At 39.1% G+C, this 18,169-nt stretch overlaps 1 protein-coding gene across 1 annotated transcript in view; it reads right to left on the reverse strand.

Annotated features, from left to right (window-relative positions):
- LOC134531698 (uncharacterized) overlaps positions 1–18,169 on the reverse strand; it is a 286,722-nt gene that overhangs the window by 19,564 nt on the left and 248,989 nt on the right. Inside the window, exons 16-17 of the mRNA XM_063367509.1 lie at positions 17,452–17,661; positions 1,844–1,994 (exon numbers count right to left, since the gene is read on the reverse strand). Of these exons, the coding sequence (XP_063223579.1) occupies positions 1,844–1,994; positions 17,452–17,661 (361 nt within the window). The remainder of the gene's footprint in view (positions 1–1,843; positions 1,995–17,451; positions 17,662–18,169) is intronic.

Here is an 18,169-nt window from a genome sequence, read left to right on the forward strand (position 1 = left end):
TGCGATCACATCAGACCTGTGAACAGAAGATAACTGAGAACATGACTTAAATGGCAGTGGCGAACACGTTAAAAAGCATCGTGTCATATAGTAGAAAACAGGAGTGCAGATGAAGCCCCAAATATTTGTGCTCCAGGGGGCTGCAGAGTACTGCGATTACAGGCAAACCTGAAACAGAAAATAATTGTGTACATGTCATTCATAGTAGTGGTATAAACGTTGAACAGCACCGTGTCATAGAGTAGCTACCAGGAGTGCAGCAGCAGTCTCAAAGATATCAGTCAGGTGGCTGAAAGATTTCTTCGATCACAGGCAGACCTGTAAAAGTTAATAAAACGAACATGACAGACATGGAATTGGCGAATACGTTGACCAGCACCGAGCCATATAGTAGCGACCAGCTAGCAGCTGCATTCCCAAAGAGTTGTGAGCCAGCTGGCTGCAGAGTATTGCGATCACACGCAGTCCTGCAACAGATAATAAATGCGAACAACACATTCATGGCAGTGGCGAACTCGTTGAACAGCACCGTGCCACAGAGTCACCACCAAGAGTCAGCTGCAGTACCAGAGAGTTGTGTTCCAGTTGGTTGTAGAAAACTGTGTTTAGGGGATGACCTGCAACAGAAGATAATTGTGATCATGACAGTCGTTGAAGTGGCGAACACTTTGGACAGAACCGTGTCATAGAGTGGCCATCAAGGTGCAGCTGAAACCCAAGAGATTTGTGCGCTGGGTGGCCGCAGATTACTGCGATCAGAGGCAGACATGCAACAGATAATAATTGTGAACAAAGAGTTATTGCAGTGACAAAAATTTTGAACAGAACCATGTGGTAGAGTAGCCACCAGGAATGCAGCTGCAGACTCAGAGAGTTGTGTGCCAGGTTGCTAAAGAGTAAAAGCGATCACATACTGACCTGCAAAAGAAGATAATTGCGAACATGATTGCCATGGCAGTGACAAACAAATTTAACAGTAAAGCTTTAGAAAGTTTTGCGCAAGAATGCTGCTTAAATCGGTGGTAATAAAACTTATCATGGCTCCAAAAAAATTATTACTGATTTACTTAATGGTTTATCAAGTGTTGGTTTTTCCTTTAGTTATCCTCTGGTGTATTAAATGGAATATAAAAATTTAGGAAAACGGCTAGAGATAAACCTTTATCCACTAAATGTTTTTTAAAAGATTTTTTCCTACTGAATCAGTCAAATAACATATTTATATCTTCTAGTTCCCTGGGACACTATTCTGAACATCATTCAATCCATACTCTCCTCTGCAAAATTTCTAATCTTTCTAATGTGGACACAGCGGAAAGTAAAACTCTTTTCCAACCCTGTAACACTACAGTTAAAGGCCCACTCTCAGAATGTTAACAATTACATTTACTTGAATGTACTTGCTTTTAAATTTTTTTGTCGAGTTTTAAATACGTGGACTTAATTATGGCCGTTATAACCGAAATTCCTAATTTTTAGCTGTAAAGATCAATATTTCTTAATCTATTTCAAAATTACATATACTATGGATTTGAGTTATTTATTGTGACCCTGACAGGCACCTTGTTCTGTGCCTGGCTTCTCATTGGCTATTACTCTTTTTATAACGCTGCAACTTTATTACATGGCAAGTCAGTTTAAGGTAACACTTAATATATTTAAAATGCTTAATTCATAATGAGTCAACATTAAAAATGAACACAAAAAATAAAATTGATATTATTAAATCTTACTGGTAAACGTAACTGAGTCATGGATGAGCGTATAAAACACCAAACATAAGTAATACAAAACACTTATTAACTACGGAAGTTGAAAAAATTAATGGTTGGTATTTTCCTACCTGTAATAATGCTGACAACAGTTTTCTTCAAGTAGCGCACCTTTGGCATGTGGGCCACTTCGGTGTATACAATAAGAACTTTACTAAGGTGAGAAGACATCCCAATAAGCAGCAGTGCTTCCAGACTAGTTGATACATAAGGGAAACTGCTCTGTAAAAAAAGAATAGATAGAATGGTTAAATAGTTACTATTTTATAGCCCAAAAGTACCGTAACATGTACTTCAAACGAATCACTAGTGAAAAATATATATCTAAATTAACAGGCCATATCATTCGTCAGTCAATGATTAAGGTAGAAGTATGAAGGATACGTGAAGACTTAAGCACTAATATTACAAATAATTATCCGAAATAAGATTAAAAAATTTGGTAAATACTCCTAATATTAAATAAATTTAAACTCTTAAATGCAACATTTAAATGTTTTAGAAATGCCATACAACTGGTGTAAAAATCCAGCATACACTATGCAGCTCTAAACAAGATCTTTGTTGATTTGTAGTCATCCACGATGCAAAGTTTTCAGTTAATATCTAATGGCTGATTAAAATCACTTCTTCGGAAAAATTATTATGGAAACAGTAAAGCGAACATGTTCGTTCTGGTCCACACAAAGAATATGAAAATTAGCACTCTCTCCCTCCCCCTTACACTTTCTGCCATCATACCCCCCGAATTTCTCCCCCCATTTGTTTTTATCTCTTTCCCTTCTCCCTCCCTCTACAACATGGCTACCCCCTTTTATTTTACACCCTTTCTCCTCTCCACCAGATATTATGCCCCTTTACCCTTTCCCTTTTCCGTTAATTTTTTATTGAATTCTCTGTTGTGTTAGGTTGTTGGAGAACTCCGTCCACCAATAGTTTCGCTCTTTCCAGTGCAAATATTCTACAACCACTTTTATGCTTCTTATATTAACAATAACACACCGACTGTTCATTTTGATATGTACCCCGTTTCAGGCAATTCCTCCAGAATGGAAATAACTGAATTTTAATGGGAATTATTGTCTGCAAATTGTGAACCCATTAACATTTTTTTATCTTAACGCAATTTAATTTGGGTCGTTGAAGCGTTAGGATCGCCGCTTCTTTCAAACACCGCGCGTCTGCGTGGGCGGCGACTCGTCGTCCCCTGCTTCCTTCCCCCTCCTAGTGTATGCCTGCTTGCTTCCCCCTCCTAGTGTATGCCTGCTTGCTTCCCCCTCCTAGTGTATGCCTGCTTGCTTCCCCCTCCTAGTGTATGCCTGTTTGCTTCTCCCTCCTAGTGTATGCCTGCTTGCTTCCCCCTCCTAGTGTATGCCTGTTTGCTTCTCCCTCCTAGTGTATGCCTGCTTGCTTCCCCCTCCTAGTGTATGCCTGCTTGCTTCCCCCTCCTAGTGTATGCCTGCTTGCTTCCCCCTCCTAGTGTATGCCTGTTTGCTTCTCCCTCCTAGTGTATGCCTGTTTGCTTCTCCCTCCTAGCGTATGCCTGCTTGCTTCCCCCTCCTAGTGTATGCCTGCTTGCTTCCCCCTCCTAGTGTATGCCTGCTTGCTTCCCCCTCCTAGTGTATGCCTGTTTGCTTCTCCCTCCTAGTGTATGCCTGTTTGCTTCTCCCTCCTAGCGTATGCCTGCTTGCTTCCCCCTCCTAGTGTATGCCTGCTTGCTTCCCCCTCCTAGTGTATGCCTGTTTGCTTCTCCCTCCTAGCATATGCCTGCTTGATTCCCCCTCCTAGCGTATGCCTGCTTGCTTCCCCCTCCTAGTGTATGCCTGTTTGCTTCCCCCTCCTAGTGTATGCCTGCTTGCTTCCCCCTCCTAGTGTATGCCTGTTTGCTTCTCCCTCCTAGCGTATGCCTGCTTGATTCCCCCTCCTAGCGTATGCCTGCTTGCTTCCCCCTCCTAGCGTATGCCTGCTTGATTCCCCCTCCTAGCGTATGCCTGCTTGCTTCCCCCTCCTAGTGTATGCCTGTTTGCTTCTTCCCTCTCCTCCTCCGTTCGGCGCATGCGCGCTGCGCGGCACATATGTTATAAAAGCAGACGTTTTCAATTTATTCGGTCTTGTTCTTCTTGTTCTTCTAGTATCAACTAGCTTGTCAGACCTATTTTAGTCTCTTGTGAGAGCTCGAGTAATTGTTAGCCAGCATGTAGTCAGTCAGTTGGACTTTAACTTTGTACGACGTGCGCGATCTCGGGGGAAAGAAAATGTAAGTTGGAGTAAGGCGGTGGCCCTTGCCATAATGTAAACGTTTATTGAATTTTGTGTGTTTTGTCTAAATTCCTTTTCGATCGCCACCTGGTTTTCAGGTAACTCGACTTTATTTAATTTAACTTCACTTGTTTGTAACTGTTCTCCCCTGAGTCGTCGACGTACGTAAAACGTAACGTAATTATTAATTTTCAGATAATGTAACTTACTTTTGTAACGCACGTAATGCGCATAAGGCAGTGGGTTTCCCTGCATTTTGGCAATCTTGTAATTTGGCAGTTTCAATGCGTCTACCTTGTGACGCCCTCTTTCGAGGCCCCTTAAGGGGATTGGTGCACCAGCATCGTATTAAAAAAAACAATATATTTGTTAATGATTCAGCTACTAGAGAAGATTTGAACCATTCTGGTGTAAAATTATTTTTTTAATTTTTTTATTTTAATTAAGTTATTGCTGATTTTCGGGAATTTTTTAAATTCAAGCTTTATTAATAAACTATAAAGAATTCAGTGGTAAAACTTTCGCAGATAAATTTTCAGACACGGGAGATATGACTGTGACCATTATTTTATCTGTAATCATTATTAATTTAACGTATTTACAATTTGAATTTTAATAAATGAGCTGCTACGAAATTGCGTGATATTCATTTGCGAATTTAATAACATTCGCGTTTTCATTTGTAATTCAAACGCCAATATATCTGTCGGCTGAATGATTGACTTTATTTTAGTCTTTAGCTTATTGCAGTCGGACCTAAAGTAAAAACGTAGCTGTAGAAGTTTGAGCAGCGTGCAAGCTCGGATACGAGAAATTATGGAGCGCGCTGGACAGTAGTGACACCTTGCGACAGTTTCCCGAACAGTTTGCAGCCAGTGTTTTCTCTCGTTCCCACCCTGCCTCAGCTGTCTGCTGTTTACGAAGGGGAGACGGGATTTCGCGCGAAACTGATATGGTCAACGTACTCATTTTCAGTAGATAAGAGAACGTGTTTGGTCTAGCTCGGCGTATAATTGAATGGTTATTCTCTGTTATTATTTAGCACAGTGATTTAGCTAGATGTTTTTTGTTGTAAGCGTGAGATTTATTCAGGAATAAAATGCCGAAGAAACCTCCACCAAGCATAGTACACAAAAGAACAAAATTATCGAAAGCCATTAGAGCGCTTAGAAAAAAGAATAAAGAAAGATAAGAGATTATTTTATTATAGCTTTTTTACCATACATTTATTTTTCAGAGTTGCGTATGTACAACGCGATGGACGCGATGCGACAACATAAAGATGTGTAAAATTGTAAACATGCTTTTTTTTTTCCAGCAATGCGTGAACCATTCATAAACTATACTCAACATGTATCCGTATGATTACGTTTGAATTTTTTTTATGACAGGCATCAATGTTAACAAGTTTATTAAGCCACAATATACTTTTTTTCAGAAAAATAAGTGTAGCAGAAAACACTCAACATAGTCTCACACAAAATCAGTTTACATGAATGCAGTTTTAAGAAGTAAGCTACGTAAATAATAGTTAAACATTATTTAATATATGCTGGTAACGTTTCCAAAGTATCAGCTTCGCCTTCATTCACGAACAATATTCGTGGCCTTATTTATTTATTTTGCTGGCGTTTCGTTGGTGACTGTTAGGACTGCAAAATTAGTAAATATTTTTCACCCTATCCTGAGTTAAATCTAAGTGTGCGCGGTTAGATGAGGACCAGATGTGTATCATGCTTACGCCTTTACACTCTACTCAGGGGTGCCTACAAGGGGGGGGGGGGGGGGTAACGACGCAGACTGCGTCATTAAAATTTTTAGGGGGGGGGGGTGGTTAAAAGACGAGAAAAATGTATATATTATTTACATAATTATAGCTTCTAATGTGAAAATACGATTCTGGTGCTTTGATAAATGAAAGGGATCTTGTAAATCAAATTGGCAACCCCGCACTTTCCTCAACAAACGCAGTTTGGCATCTGTCGGTTCAGGATGGAAATATTACCTGATATTACCAAAATTATTATTAGAAAATCAGTTTTAATTAATGCAAAATGTGATAAAATATAATACTAAAAAAGTATAATATTATAAAATAATTGAGTAAATCATTTAGAAAATGGCATAAAAAAATTCGGGGGGGGGGGCATAATTAGTTTAGGGGGGGGGGGGGGTGAGTCATAGTGTTTGGGGGGGGGAGGTGGGCACCTCTGCTCTACTCATGCGGGTATTAACCATGCGCGTAAGGGCGTGTTGCCAATGACCTGTACGATAGTCAATCCTCTACGGACTCGAAAAATGTCACCTGCTCGTTGGCTACTTGACTTGTGACAACTGTTTGTTATAATGCCTGTGATTCATCGTTGATTTTGTTGAGGAGTTTTCAGGGATTCAGAGCCTCCCATTTAACTGTGGCCGAATTGAAGAAGCAGTACAAATGTTACATGCTTGAATTCATAGCGAATGGAAACCACAAATATTTACTGATGTAGTGGTTGGTAAAAAAAATATTATTCGTATCGCGTCCATCGCTTCGCGCCATGGTGGCTCCTATATTATATGGATTTACAAAATATAACGATTCATTTACGACACTTAAGATAAGGTGTGTAGGATTTTAAGAATTCACTTGAATTAATATTTAAGAACATATTTCAGGATAACTTGTGAAGACGCTCGTACAGACGGCACCGGTTGTGATGACTCATTGTTAGGGACACCTGTATTTCGAGAATACATTTCGTGTCAAGGTATTTCACAAAATTCTGTAGCTTTTCTCCTGTGGTTATTGTCTGAGGTCGGTGAGAGGTGTCGTCCCGCTCTTGACGGGGCCAATGAGAATGTGGTCACCGTACTGTTTTACCCTCACAATTTGCCTTTCCTCTTATAAAAAGCTACAGTATTTTGTGAAATACCTTGACACGAAATGTATTCGCGAAATACAGGTGTCCCTACTCATTGTTACCAGAGCAGGGGCCATCTCGTGTACACGAAGTGGCATGCGAAACCTCAACACAACTCGAAAATCAGTGAGTGTTACATTGAAATGTGTCCGCTACAAATGTTCAGGAATTATAATTTTGAAATCGAGTAGAAATATTCCTGCAATTAGCATTAGGTATATTTTAATAGACATTGAAAGCGAATCATTAAGTCGCTTCAAAATCCAAATACCGGAATACAGATAGTCTGTAACAATACAGACCTCACCGACTAGATATGGTCCAGATTGTTAATACTAACACATTTGAAAAAAAACTGACTAGTTAATGAATATGTTGAAATTTTGTAAACCTGTTACTTAAGATGATTGGTGATGTAATAATGTCTCTTGGAAACTACATAAGATTTTAACTGCTTTTATTTCTCCATAAATTCGCAAATCACCATGGCGGCCAATTTACGATCACGATTTAGTTCTTAAATTTTAAATTAGTTTATTTGTTGAGAGCCTGGTACAATGTATCTGACCACTAAAGCGATCCGAGCCGCGTAGTGTATACTACTGTGAGGTTGCAGAAGTAGGCTCGGGTCGGGACGAATTTCGCTGTGAAGAAACAAAGGTTTTTAATACATAGAAAATTATCCCAAAGCCGAAATTTGTACAGCAGTAGAATGAACATTTCTTAGTAACACGTCAAAAGTGTAAGTACTGCCGCAAACCTTGTGTGTCACACCGAAAACGAGTAGTTAAGTCCAAAATTAAATTTTTTTGCAACGATCCACAATAATGGATATTGCAAATGCAGTTTATGGAGTAGACCTCAGTATGGAACCCAAAATAATCTAGAAACATTGCCCTATCTGAGGATAGTGATAAAAAGCACAAAGTTTAACATGTTTCTATAAAATAGACCTTTTAAATCATTAAAGTTAACGAATTCACTTTCATTCAATTTTAAGGAAATATAAATACATCTTACATAAACTTAAAGAGCCCAACGTGGAAATCGCTTAAAGTAATCGTTGTTGCATATTTATTCATCTTTAAATTGGTATATTTTTTAAGTGTCTCATACAATTAGTCTGACCACTAAAGCGATCCGAGCCGCGTAGTGTATACTACTGCGAGGTTGTCGAAGTAGGTTCGGGTCGAGACGAATTTCGCTGTTAAGAAACAAAAATTTTTAATACAGGGAAAATTATCCCAAAGGAAAAATTTTGTACAGTAGTAGAATGAACATTTCTTAGTAACACGTCAAAAGTTTACCGATGAAACCTTGTGATCACACCAATAAATGAGCAGTTGAGTCCTTAATGATAATTTCTACAATGATCCACAAAAATGTTTCGTAAATTTAATAACTTTAATACTTTTTTAAGTCGGTTCTCATTATGGCACCAAAGTAATATAAAATAATGTCCTACATGGTAACTGTGATAAACACCTCAAAGTTAAAACGTCCTATTATTAAATTGGTAATTTTAATCATAAAAGGTAAGAAAAAAAATATATTTTTTTTATAGAAATTTGACTACATGTTGAGCGTAACGTCAAAATCACTTCATAAATATTGTCTGTGTTTTTTTTTTTTTTTTTTAAGGTTTAAATGTGTATATTTTGAGTGTCTGGTACAATAGTCTGACCACTGATGTATTTCAAGCTGCGTAGTGTGTGGTGCAGCAGTGTTAAAGTCGCTCGTGCTGGGACGTTTTTTGCTCCAGAAAACTAAGGTTTTTAATGTATGGTAATTCCAGACTGAATTTTACTCTGAAAGAATAAAAGTTTCCTAACTGCAAGTGATTTTTGCTGCAAACGTAGATAAAAATCTTCCAGGATGCAATTTGCTTAGGTAAAAATGTTAGTATGATCGACTCTTTAATTTCTAAATTATAAATAAATAACAACAATAGAACTTCCCGGAAAGTTGTGATAAACTGACGATATTGCGCGAGTAGCAGACCCGTACGTGACTACAGAGAAGGGCTATTTTCCTTGACCGTTAGGATTTCTGGGACGAACACCCTCTCACAGCTGGGGTCATAAAATACGGTCAAACTCTTGCAAAAACATCCACCACCGCTCTTTGCCACTAGCAATTCAACGAAGTAAGCTAGGCGCAGCACTCCAATGAATTAACTTAGAAAAAAAATTACTAAATATGTAATTCTATCAATACATTTTACAACACAACTTATGTATTATTTATTTTCTGGAAAAAAATAAAATTATCATCCGAATTATGTTATAAAAGTGACAAAACTCAATAAGCACATTAACGGTGTATCGTTTTCTTCAATTGTTATATAGTAAAATAATTTCATACAATTAAATATATATATATATTTTATAATATAGGCTACATTAAAATTTTGCACAGTTCTGATCTAAAATAATATAATGTATTAGAAATAAAAAATAATTATATTTTTTGGTATTAAAATAATTTTTAATAATAAAATTTTTGTAACAAAATACGTACACACATATATAAAACCAGAGGTCCTCTAGAATTTTGATTTACAAGTTCCAAGCAGAAATTGTTTATTGTTAATTTTATTGTATCAAAAATCATTCATATATAAAAAAATAATATGTATATCTCAATAGATGTAACATGAATACACCCTATCATATGCATTAAATATATTTTAAGTAATCCCTAAATAATACCAAGTTTATTGAGTGTCGCAGTACGCAGCGTGTTTCTAAGCACGCCGGCCGTGAAAGATCAGTACGGCCGCAGTACACTGCAACGCTCGGGCAGCTTTAATGAGGCAACTAATTATGCTAGACTCTTTATAAATATACTATATTAAAGCTAAAAGTATAATTAAAAACATTTATTTAGACATTTTTTTCGCATTGGGCTCTTCAAATCGGTGTAAATCGTATTTTTATCTGGGTGGCAAAGATAAAAAAAAAATATGTCGTGAATTAATCGCTTTATATCATATATATTAAAAATTTAAATTTTTCTAACATTAATGGGTGTATTAAAGTTTCTAGATTATTTTGGTAAGTTTATGGACAGTCTAAATTAAAAACTGTATAAATGGGTAGCATTTTAATGGACTGATGCAAGTTGCTGTCACCTAGGACTTAAATGCAAATTTTCGGTGATAACGCACAAGGTCTACAGCGGTAAACTTTCGGTATGTTATTAAGCATAGTCAACTCTACCACAGTACAAAAATTCAGCTTTGGACAAATTGTTCACAGGTTGTCTTGGTTTCCTGGAGTAACACGAAAGTCTACGCGGGGAAGGGCGGCTACCTGATCCGAGAATGAAGGATAAGGCGAGATGGGAAGCGATAAGAGCTGGTTGGGTGTCCGTGTTGGAGAGAGAGATAGAGAGAGAGAGAAAGGCGATATTGTGGAAGACATTCGAAAGATTCCCGCTAGATGGCAGGCCTCAGAGCTGCAACATTCGACAACCTCCCCTCACAGAAGCTCTCTCGCCACTAACTTGCCAAATCTCACCCGCTAGCTTATATACGTGCTGGCTGGCCATACAGTAGTAATAAACAAGCATTTATGAAACACTTAAGCTCATTTCCAACAAATTCTGACGAATGACTGTTTTTTGTCCTGCACCAATCCCCTTAATGGGACCGCGCATGTTTTGTACCACGTTGCGCCGCCGCCGGCGTAAAATCTAACCTTTTGTAGCCTTGATAATGGCTCGTTTACTTTTGCTGTGTGTGTTAAACTCTTGTTACGTAATGAACACCTTGTTATTTATTTTTGTTAAGTTTTATTAAACCTTTACTATTGTTTAAAAATTGTTGTTGTGTTACAAATACCCGTTCGCAATCCTTGCCATGCTATGGCGTTCCACCCCGTCCTTATACCTGTAGGCATTGCATCGTTTCAAATAACAAACATTTTTCCATTGTAAGTCCAATTTTTGTATTAATAAACTCTCCTGAGGCATGCCAATTTTTAGAGAGAATCCTCTCAAAATTTAGAATTTATGGTACATAACAGTTTTATATTGCTCACTCGAAGAATCATAATGCTTGTAAGGGCACATGTTAGTCTGTGCCTCTTCACCTATGGTTTTATTAGATGCAACCCGCAAACCACCACAGTGTTTACTTGATTTCATACTTAGGGGCAAATCATCTGATAAAGAAGATCTTTTAAAATAGTTTTCTTGGACTTTTTTTGAAGTGAAATTTTTCTGGGCGCGATGGGAGTAAAATTTCAAGGCCAAATTTCAATGCATTATTTCATGAAACATTGATCTGACGCTAATAGGTTGCAAACGGAGCAGAAAACTTGTCAGACCCCATTCCCTTGGGCGGACTCCACATGGTGGCGTGTGGCTCAGGTTAGAAAGGGATAGACGGGTCGCGGCAGTAGGGACCCACCTGTGCCTGATGCCACCCGACTTGCTGTCATCTAGTAAGGGAGTATTTGGACAGGGGGCCACACAATGGGGTTTGAGCTTATTGTTGTGTACCAAGCCATGTCCATATTAGCAAGAAAATGGTGTTCTTTCAAGTACGTATTATTTTAATTACTTGTGTAAATCAGTATTGTTAAACATAGTTATATGAGTATTGTTTTAGCTGTTTAACTATATATTTTTAATCTTAAAATGCTTTTCTCGGCTCAAATTGACAAGGTAATTATTTTTCACGAATTATTATTTGCATGACTAAATCACACACGTTTTATAATTATTAGCCTATGAGTATGTACATATGTTAAGTCCAAATAATACTAAGATAATAAAGAAAATGTTTAAAAAATATCTCGTGCGCGGAATATTATTTGTTTTTATTTTCACTTTTTGGCAATATGTTTATAATGTAAAGATTTACCATGAGGTAGGTCCGTGCCATCTAGTTTTCGCGTCGCTGTGCGGCAGACATGTTACTAACTTTTCATTTATTCGATGGCAGAATATTATCAACGCCTATGAATACACTGCAGTATGATCTAAGTGGTCCATTGGCCGAATCTGTTGCACTATAACTAAATGATGTGATACTTTAAGAAATACAAAATCAATCTATTAGAATGCTCGATACATCTAACTTATACAAAATATCAAATTAAATTAAATACTAATTTATTACAGTCATTCCTAGCTTTGATATTTACCTACTTAACAAATTTTCTTAAGTGTGAATATTTCAATAGTGAGCAATATTTTTTGATGTATTGAGGTGTTATTTTGTAGTGAGTATTCCCCACCACAATAATGTAATCCAGGTATACTAGTCATGTTATCCAAGTCAAGCCATGCAGGACAAGTTCCATCAATCTCTCAAAAGTTGCAGGAGAATTACATAACCCGAATTGTAACACAGTGAATTGGAACAGCCCACTACCTGTCGTAAAATCAGTCTTCTCCTTATCCTCAAGTTGCAGCTTCACTTGTCAGTAACCACTCTCCAGGTCCAGTGTAGAGAACCATTTGGTGCCAGAGAGTGTATCCAGTGTGTCATTGATATGTGGGAGTGGGTAGCTGTCCTTTTTGGTGATATCATTCAGCTTCCGGTATTCCACACAGAACCTTAGCTGGTCATCCTTCTTTGCCATTAAAACAACTGGGGAGACCCTAGGGTTATATTACACCACTCTCCATCATAACCGCGATCAACTTCTCAGCTTCCTGTTTTGCTAGAGGCAGCCACCGTGGTGCTTGTCAGATTGGCTCAGCATCACCTGTGTTGATGCGATGGTGGACCAGGCTTGTTCTCCCAAGGTCAGCATCCGCTAAGGAAAAGACATCCTGGTTGCTTACAAGAAAAGCAGCGTTAGATTCCATCTGTTAGATTATTTTGGCATCGCCTTAGTAGATGTTCTAGATTTGGGTTCAGTGGTTGCGCATCACTTAAAATAGGTGAGGAAGACTCACACCGGCCTACCCAAGACACTGTTCACAGCTAGTTATTGGGACACCTTGTTTAAGAACCCTTGTTCGTGAATCAAAGTTGGCCACCCTGACTGGTACAACCTCGCCAAACCTTGCAATGCTTCGGGCGACCAGGAGAATCTTCAATTTTAATGTCATATCCGACTCTATCAGATAGTTCATGTTGCCTCTAGTGTCTTCCATAATAATAACTGCTATTATCAGTTCATGGTTTGCTGGAATTGAAACAGATTCGCTAAATACCACATGTATTACAGGAACTTCTTGTTGGTCAGTGATAAACAAGGCCACCTCTGCATCTTTAATACACAGTACCTGTCCTTCCATGTAAATAACGAATCCCTATAGATTCATGATGTCCACCCATAGAATTACCTCATCAGTGGTATCGGCAACAAGAAAAGTCTTTGCTAATGTCCAAGTTCCAATACTTTCCTCCAAATCCAGCTGTACATGCACAAGTGAAGTGTCTCCTGTAGCTGGTTTGTATGGGATGGGTTTTCTCTTCAGCTTTTCCCTACTTCAATGTCTGTGCGTCTGCCTTTGGGACATCCTGTTTAAGAACCCTTCGAGTGTTGGGCCCAAAATAGAGTTTGCTGAACCTCCGCATCTCTGAGTCCGTCTATAAGAGTATTAGTGGCTAGCTGCTGGCGGAACTCCGTTGGTGCTTCTGGATAGGAAAGGTGCATGAGTTGCTCGATGTCAGCTTCGAATTCTTGGTGTGTTTCTGAAGATTTCTGTTGAAGTGTCTTCAGGGCTGTTCGATACACCTCGCCCATGTGTCGGTCACCATACATAGGCTCAAGGGCCTCAAATAATACTCTATAGTCTTTTTGATCTGGAACTGGTATGGTCTGCAGCAGCTCTAGTGGAGATCCTCGCAGGGCCAAATCGAGTGCCGTAACCTTTTCTTCCTCGTCCCAACCATTCACTTCAACAGCTGCCTTGAACTGTCGCCTGTAGACAGCCCACAACAATTGGCCATCAAAGGTGGGTGGCTTGAATTTTGGGTGACCAGTTGCGCCTTCCACATTCACATCTCCGGAAAAAATACTCCGTTTCGTTGCAGATGTAGCTTCCTTGAGCATCCGATTGCATTCTTCAGTTACCGCTGTTACTTGCTGTTCGGTGTCCAGCTCGAGTTGAACTAGCTGTTGAGCCGTCAGTTCTTCATGTTCTGCTAGATGTTGCTCTAAACATGGCACTTTTCTTTCCAACTGAACACTTATTTCATCCATATTCTTCTTTAATTCGTCTTGAGCAGACACGTGTTCATTACACATATCTTCCTGGCCCCTCTTCATCTGTTCTTGGTTTTTCGTTATGTATTTGATCTCGGTACATGGCATTATTCATATCTTCTTGGCAGTTCTTCATTCCGCTCTTCATTTCATTCTTCATCTCATCTTGGCAATTCTTCATCTCTTCTTGGAAATTCTTCATTTCGCTCTTCATCTCTTCTTGGCTATGACCAATTATTTCCTCCATCTCTTTTTGGTTGCTCTCCATTTTATTGTTCATTTTGCCAAATAAGCCATTATGTTTTTGAGTTCGGCGGCTGCCATCTCCCTTGTCAACATACACTATTAATCTGTCACTATCACTACTATCCTATACTATGTTATAATTTAACCTACGATCTAACCTGTATTCTTACTCAAATCTACAAAACTAACAATAAATTGACTACACTCAAAACTAACTTGAGTTAGTTTTGAAAAACAAAATTTTAATTTATTTTAAGTTTATTAATTCGCTATTAAATATTTGTAAATAATAATTTAATTATGGCTATCCCATTTCTGAAACTAAAATGTTACGACCTATGTGGGAAGAACTCGGTTAGCACAATAAAGTTTTATTACAGTTTTATTGATTCCTAATGTTTACGTTATTAATAAATACCTGTACTTAAAAATGTCGATCACAAATCACTATCACTCAAAAATGTTTATTCTAAAGTCACTCAATGACTGTCAATTTCCGCAGTTCGCACTCCTCACTGGAGCTAGGCTCAAAAGTGGTTCGCCCCTTACCTCGCGCCTGTTCACACACACAGTCTCGCGCTACTCAGTCGCCGCACTCTCGCGAACCAGCCGAACCCCGCACCGTGCCACTCTCTGGAGGAAGGGGGGGGGGGGGGTCTTACACCCTCTTCGCCGATGTCGCACTTCCATTCGCTCGCGGAACTCTCGGAACTCCGGAACTGTCGCGGGACTCACTCGGAACTCGCTCGGAACTCTTGTGAAGGCTGGCGTCGCTCTTTTGTACTAGTGGGTCTTCTTTCCAGAACCATCCCGGCCTGACCCGACTCCCGAAAAGTCGTGAAAGGCGGCACTCATTCACGCCACTCCGCGCAGAGTCCCGTGGAATTACCATAGCCGCTCAGCGATAGATAACAGCCCCGAGGAAGGACAATGCTTGGTTGTGGGAGGGGGATGGTGGTATCGACGACCCTTGTAGTCCGGCCAGGCATGTGTGGCATGTCTTACGTCAGTGGACGGCACCTGACACGGCGTGTGACACCAGTGGCCGTGCGGGGCCGCCAGCCAGCTCGGAACCTGGCACGTGTCTGCGTTAGTAACAATATTTAATGTGAATGTTAAAACAATCAAAACTAATTTCGTAGGGTACAGTTTTTAGAGTGCTAAACTAAACCACATTATTTACGAGTTTGCAGCTATACAAAAAGTCTCATATTTTCTAGTAAACACGAAGAGTATAGCTGAAATGTTTGTTACAGTCATCGACCAAAATGAGAAGTTAATAAATGTTAGAAATAAAGAAATAATTTTGAAGTTACAGTGAAAAAAGTATGGGAGTGAAATATGTTTTCATGTATGAAGGGTAAGGAAGGATCTGAGCTGTAATCAGAACACGTCAAGACATCAAGAGGTTAATACTCAGAAATTTACAATAGTTACTTAAAAAAACTTGGTTATAAATATTTTACACATAGGATATAATATTTTACTAACTAAGTAGTCCATTCAATATGAAGAACTAAAAAAGGCCCTTTTTAAATTGTCATTATGAACCAAACTCAGAGATACAAATCATTGTACAAAACCAAGTTATGTATTCACTAGTGTCAGAATATTTTTATGTATAAGGGAACAATTTACAAAAGTAGATAATAAAAGATCTGACATTGCTAAAATTATAGATAATGGTATTTTGATTATTATAAATAGGATTGCTAGGCCACTTCTTGGGACGGTGCTCTCGAAATGCGCAGGATGTACCAGGCGATTACCTCCTTCCTCCCTTCCATGAGCACCGCGGGACATAGGTGTGGTTTTCAGAAAGCAGCCCTCTAATAGAGCCCATGTACCAGTTCTAAGTGGTGGAAGGTGGTGGGATAGGGGGGAGGGGGAGGAGGTTGGCATACATGGGTTACAGCCGGGTTTCCCCAGAGATAAGCGCCGCCAGCGCCTGCTACAGCCCTCTGGTCGTCTCGCAACAATACCAAGAAAACTAACCAACTAAAAAATCTGATCAAGAATCATAATAAATCTCTTACTAATAGTTTCTTAAGTGGGAAGGGTAAAGTCCTGCAATGTTAGCAGTATCTAATGACCTCGCTGTCAACAAAACATAAAGCTGAAATAAATATAATAAATTTAATCCTAATTGAAATGCAAATAAAACAGTGCCCTTCTGCGTCCTGAACCCGGAATCACGTGTAGATTCACTTCACAACCATCGCAGGCTCTGGCGTGACAGTGATGGGTGTCGGATCGCTAGCATTCCATAGTGGCACGGAACATTATTACTTATTTATTTAAGATTGTTTTTAAAAGTAATTTCATGGACACACCCTATTGTCACAGAAAAAAACCTCATGAATGAACAACAAAAATGAGTACATAAGAAAAAGCCAATATTAGCTTATATCCATTTGACAATCCAGTATCTGCTGGTGTTAATTTGACAATCCAATATCAACTGATGTTAATTTGACAAGATAATATGATTTGACATCAGCTAATACTGGCTTTTTCTTCGTGCATTTATGTATTTGTTTTTGTTGTAGACTCTTGAGGATTTTCTGTGACATACAGAATAAACCAAACAATGGGGTATGCTGATTTTTTAAAAATAAAATTCAAAATAAAACTTCACAGCTGTAAAATTTAATTTAGTTCTAAAAAGTCACACCTCATATTTAATTTAGCTTATTCCCTATTTTCGAAAGGGCATTTCTCATAACACCCTGAAGACTAACATGCACGTATAAATGATTTGATATCTAGTCCATAATTTGAAATCCCAGATGACAGAAAAAAAAAAGAATTAAAATAGTTTAAAAATTGATGAACTGTACTGCAACATAAGGCTGTTAATTTTAATGTCTTTTTTTAAAGCTAGGTCAAAATAATTGAGTTTATGTAACTACATATTTGTACCAAGGAGCCTTCAGCATGCCACATGGTGCTCTAGACCAAAAGAGACAATGACACCCTGGACTAATACTGCTTACAAAGTAGGTACGAACCGAGATGCGTGTCCCTCACGTAAACAAGACGCGCCATGAATGATGTAATGTATTGTATTTGAAGTGAAGGTGTGAGCAGGCACGCTACCTGCGGAATGGAGTCTCTGACAGCGTAGATGAGGACTCCCATGGCACCCGACGTGGCAGTGCAGCACTGCAGCTTGAGGTAGACGAGGCAGCTGCGGTGGCGCCACCAGCACGGCAGCAGCAGCAGCAGCGCCAGAGCCGTCTGCGTGAGGCACAGCGCGCAGCCTAGCAGCACGACCGCTTGGGGACTCTCGCCTGGCTCGCGCCCTGCCTTCAGCAGCACACCGTGGCACCTCAGCCTTCCTCGCCTGCCTGCATCCTGACCTCCTGACATCCTCACATTCACAGTGGGTTGCTGCTGCCAAAATAAAACTAAAATTATTTGAATCAGGTGGAAAGAAAAAAAAATCATTTTTCAGTCGATTACTGTGCCTCAAAGTAGCTCAGAATCCAAATTGTTGGAAGGTTCTACCGGAATGAAAAGTGCAACAATCGTGAGTGGGGCACTCGATTTAAAGATGGCAGAATTCAAGATGGCGAAATGTAAGATAGAGGAATATAAGATGGCGGAATGTAAGATAGCGGAATGTAAGATGGTGGAATGTAAGATGTTGGAATTTAAGATGGCGAAATGTAAGATGGCGGAATGTAATATGGCGGAATATAAGATGGCGGAAAGTAATATGGCGGAATGTAAGATGGCGGATGAGGTCAAGGTCGAAGGTAAAAGAGCAAAGGTCAAGGTGAAAGGTCATCCAAATGGCCACCATTTTGTCACA

This window comes from Bacillus rossius, chromosome 5, assembly GCF_032445375.1.
Source record: "Bacillus rossius redtenbacheri isolate Brsri chromosome 5, Brsri_v3, whole genome shotgun sequence".
NCBI lineage: Eukaryota > Metazoa > Arthropoda > Insecta > Phasmatodea > Bacillidae > Bacillus > Bacillus rossius.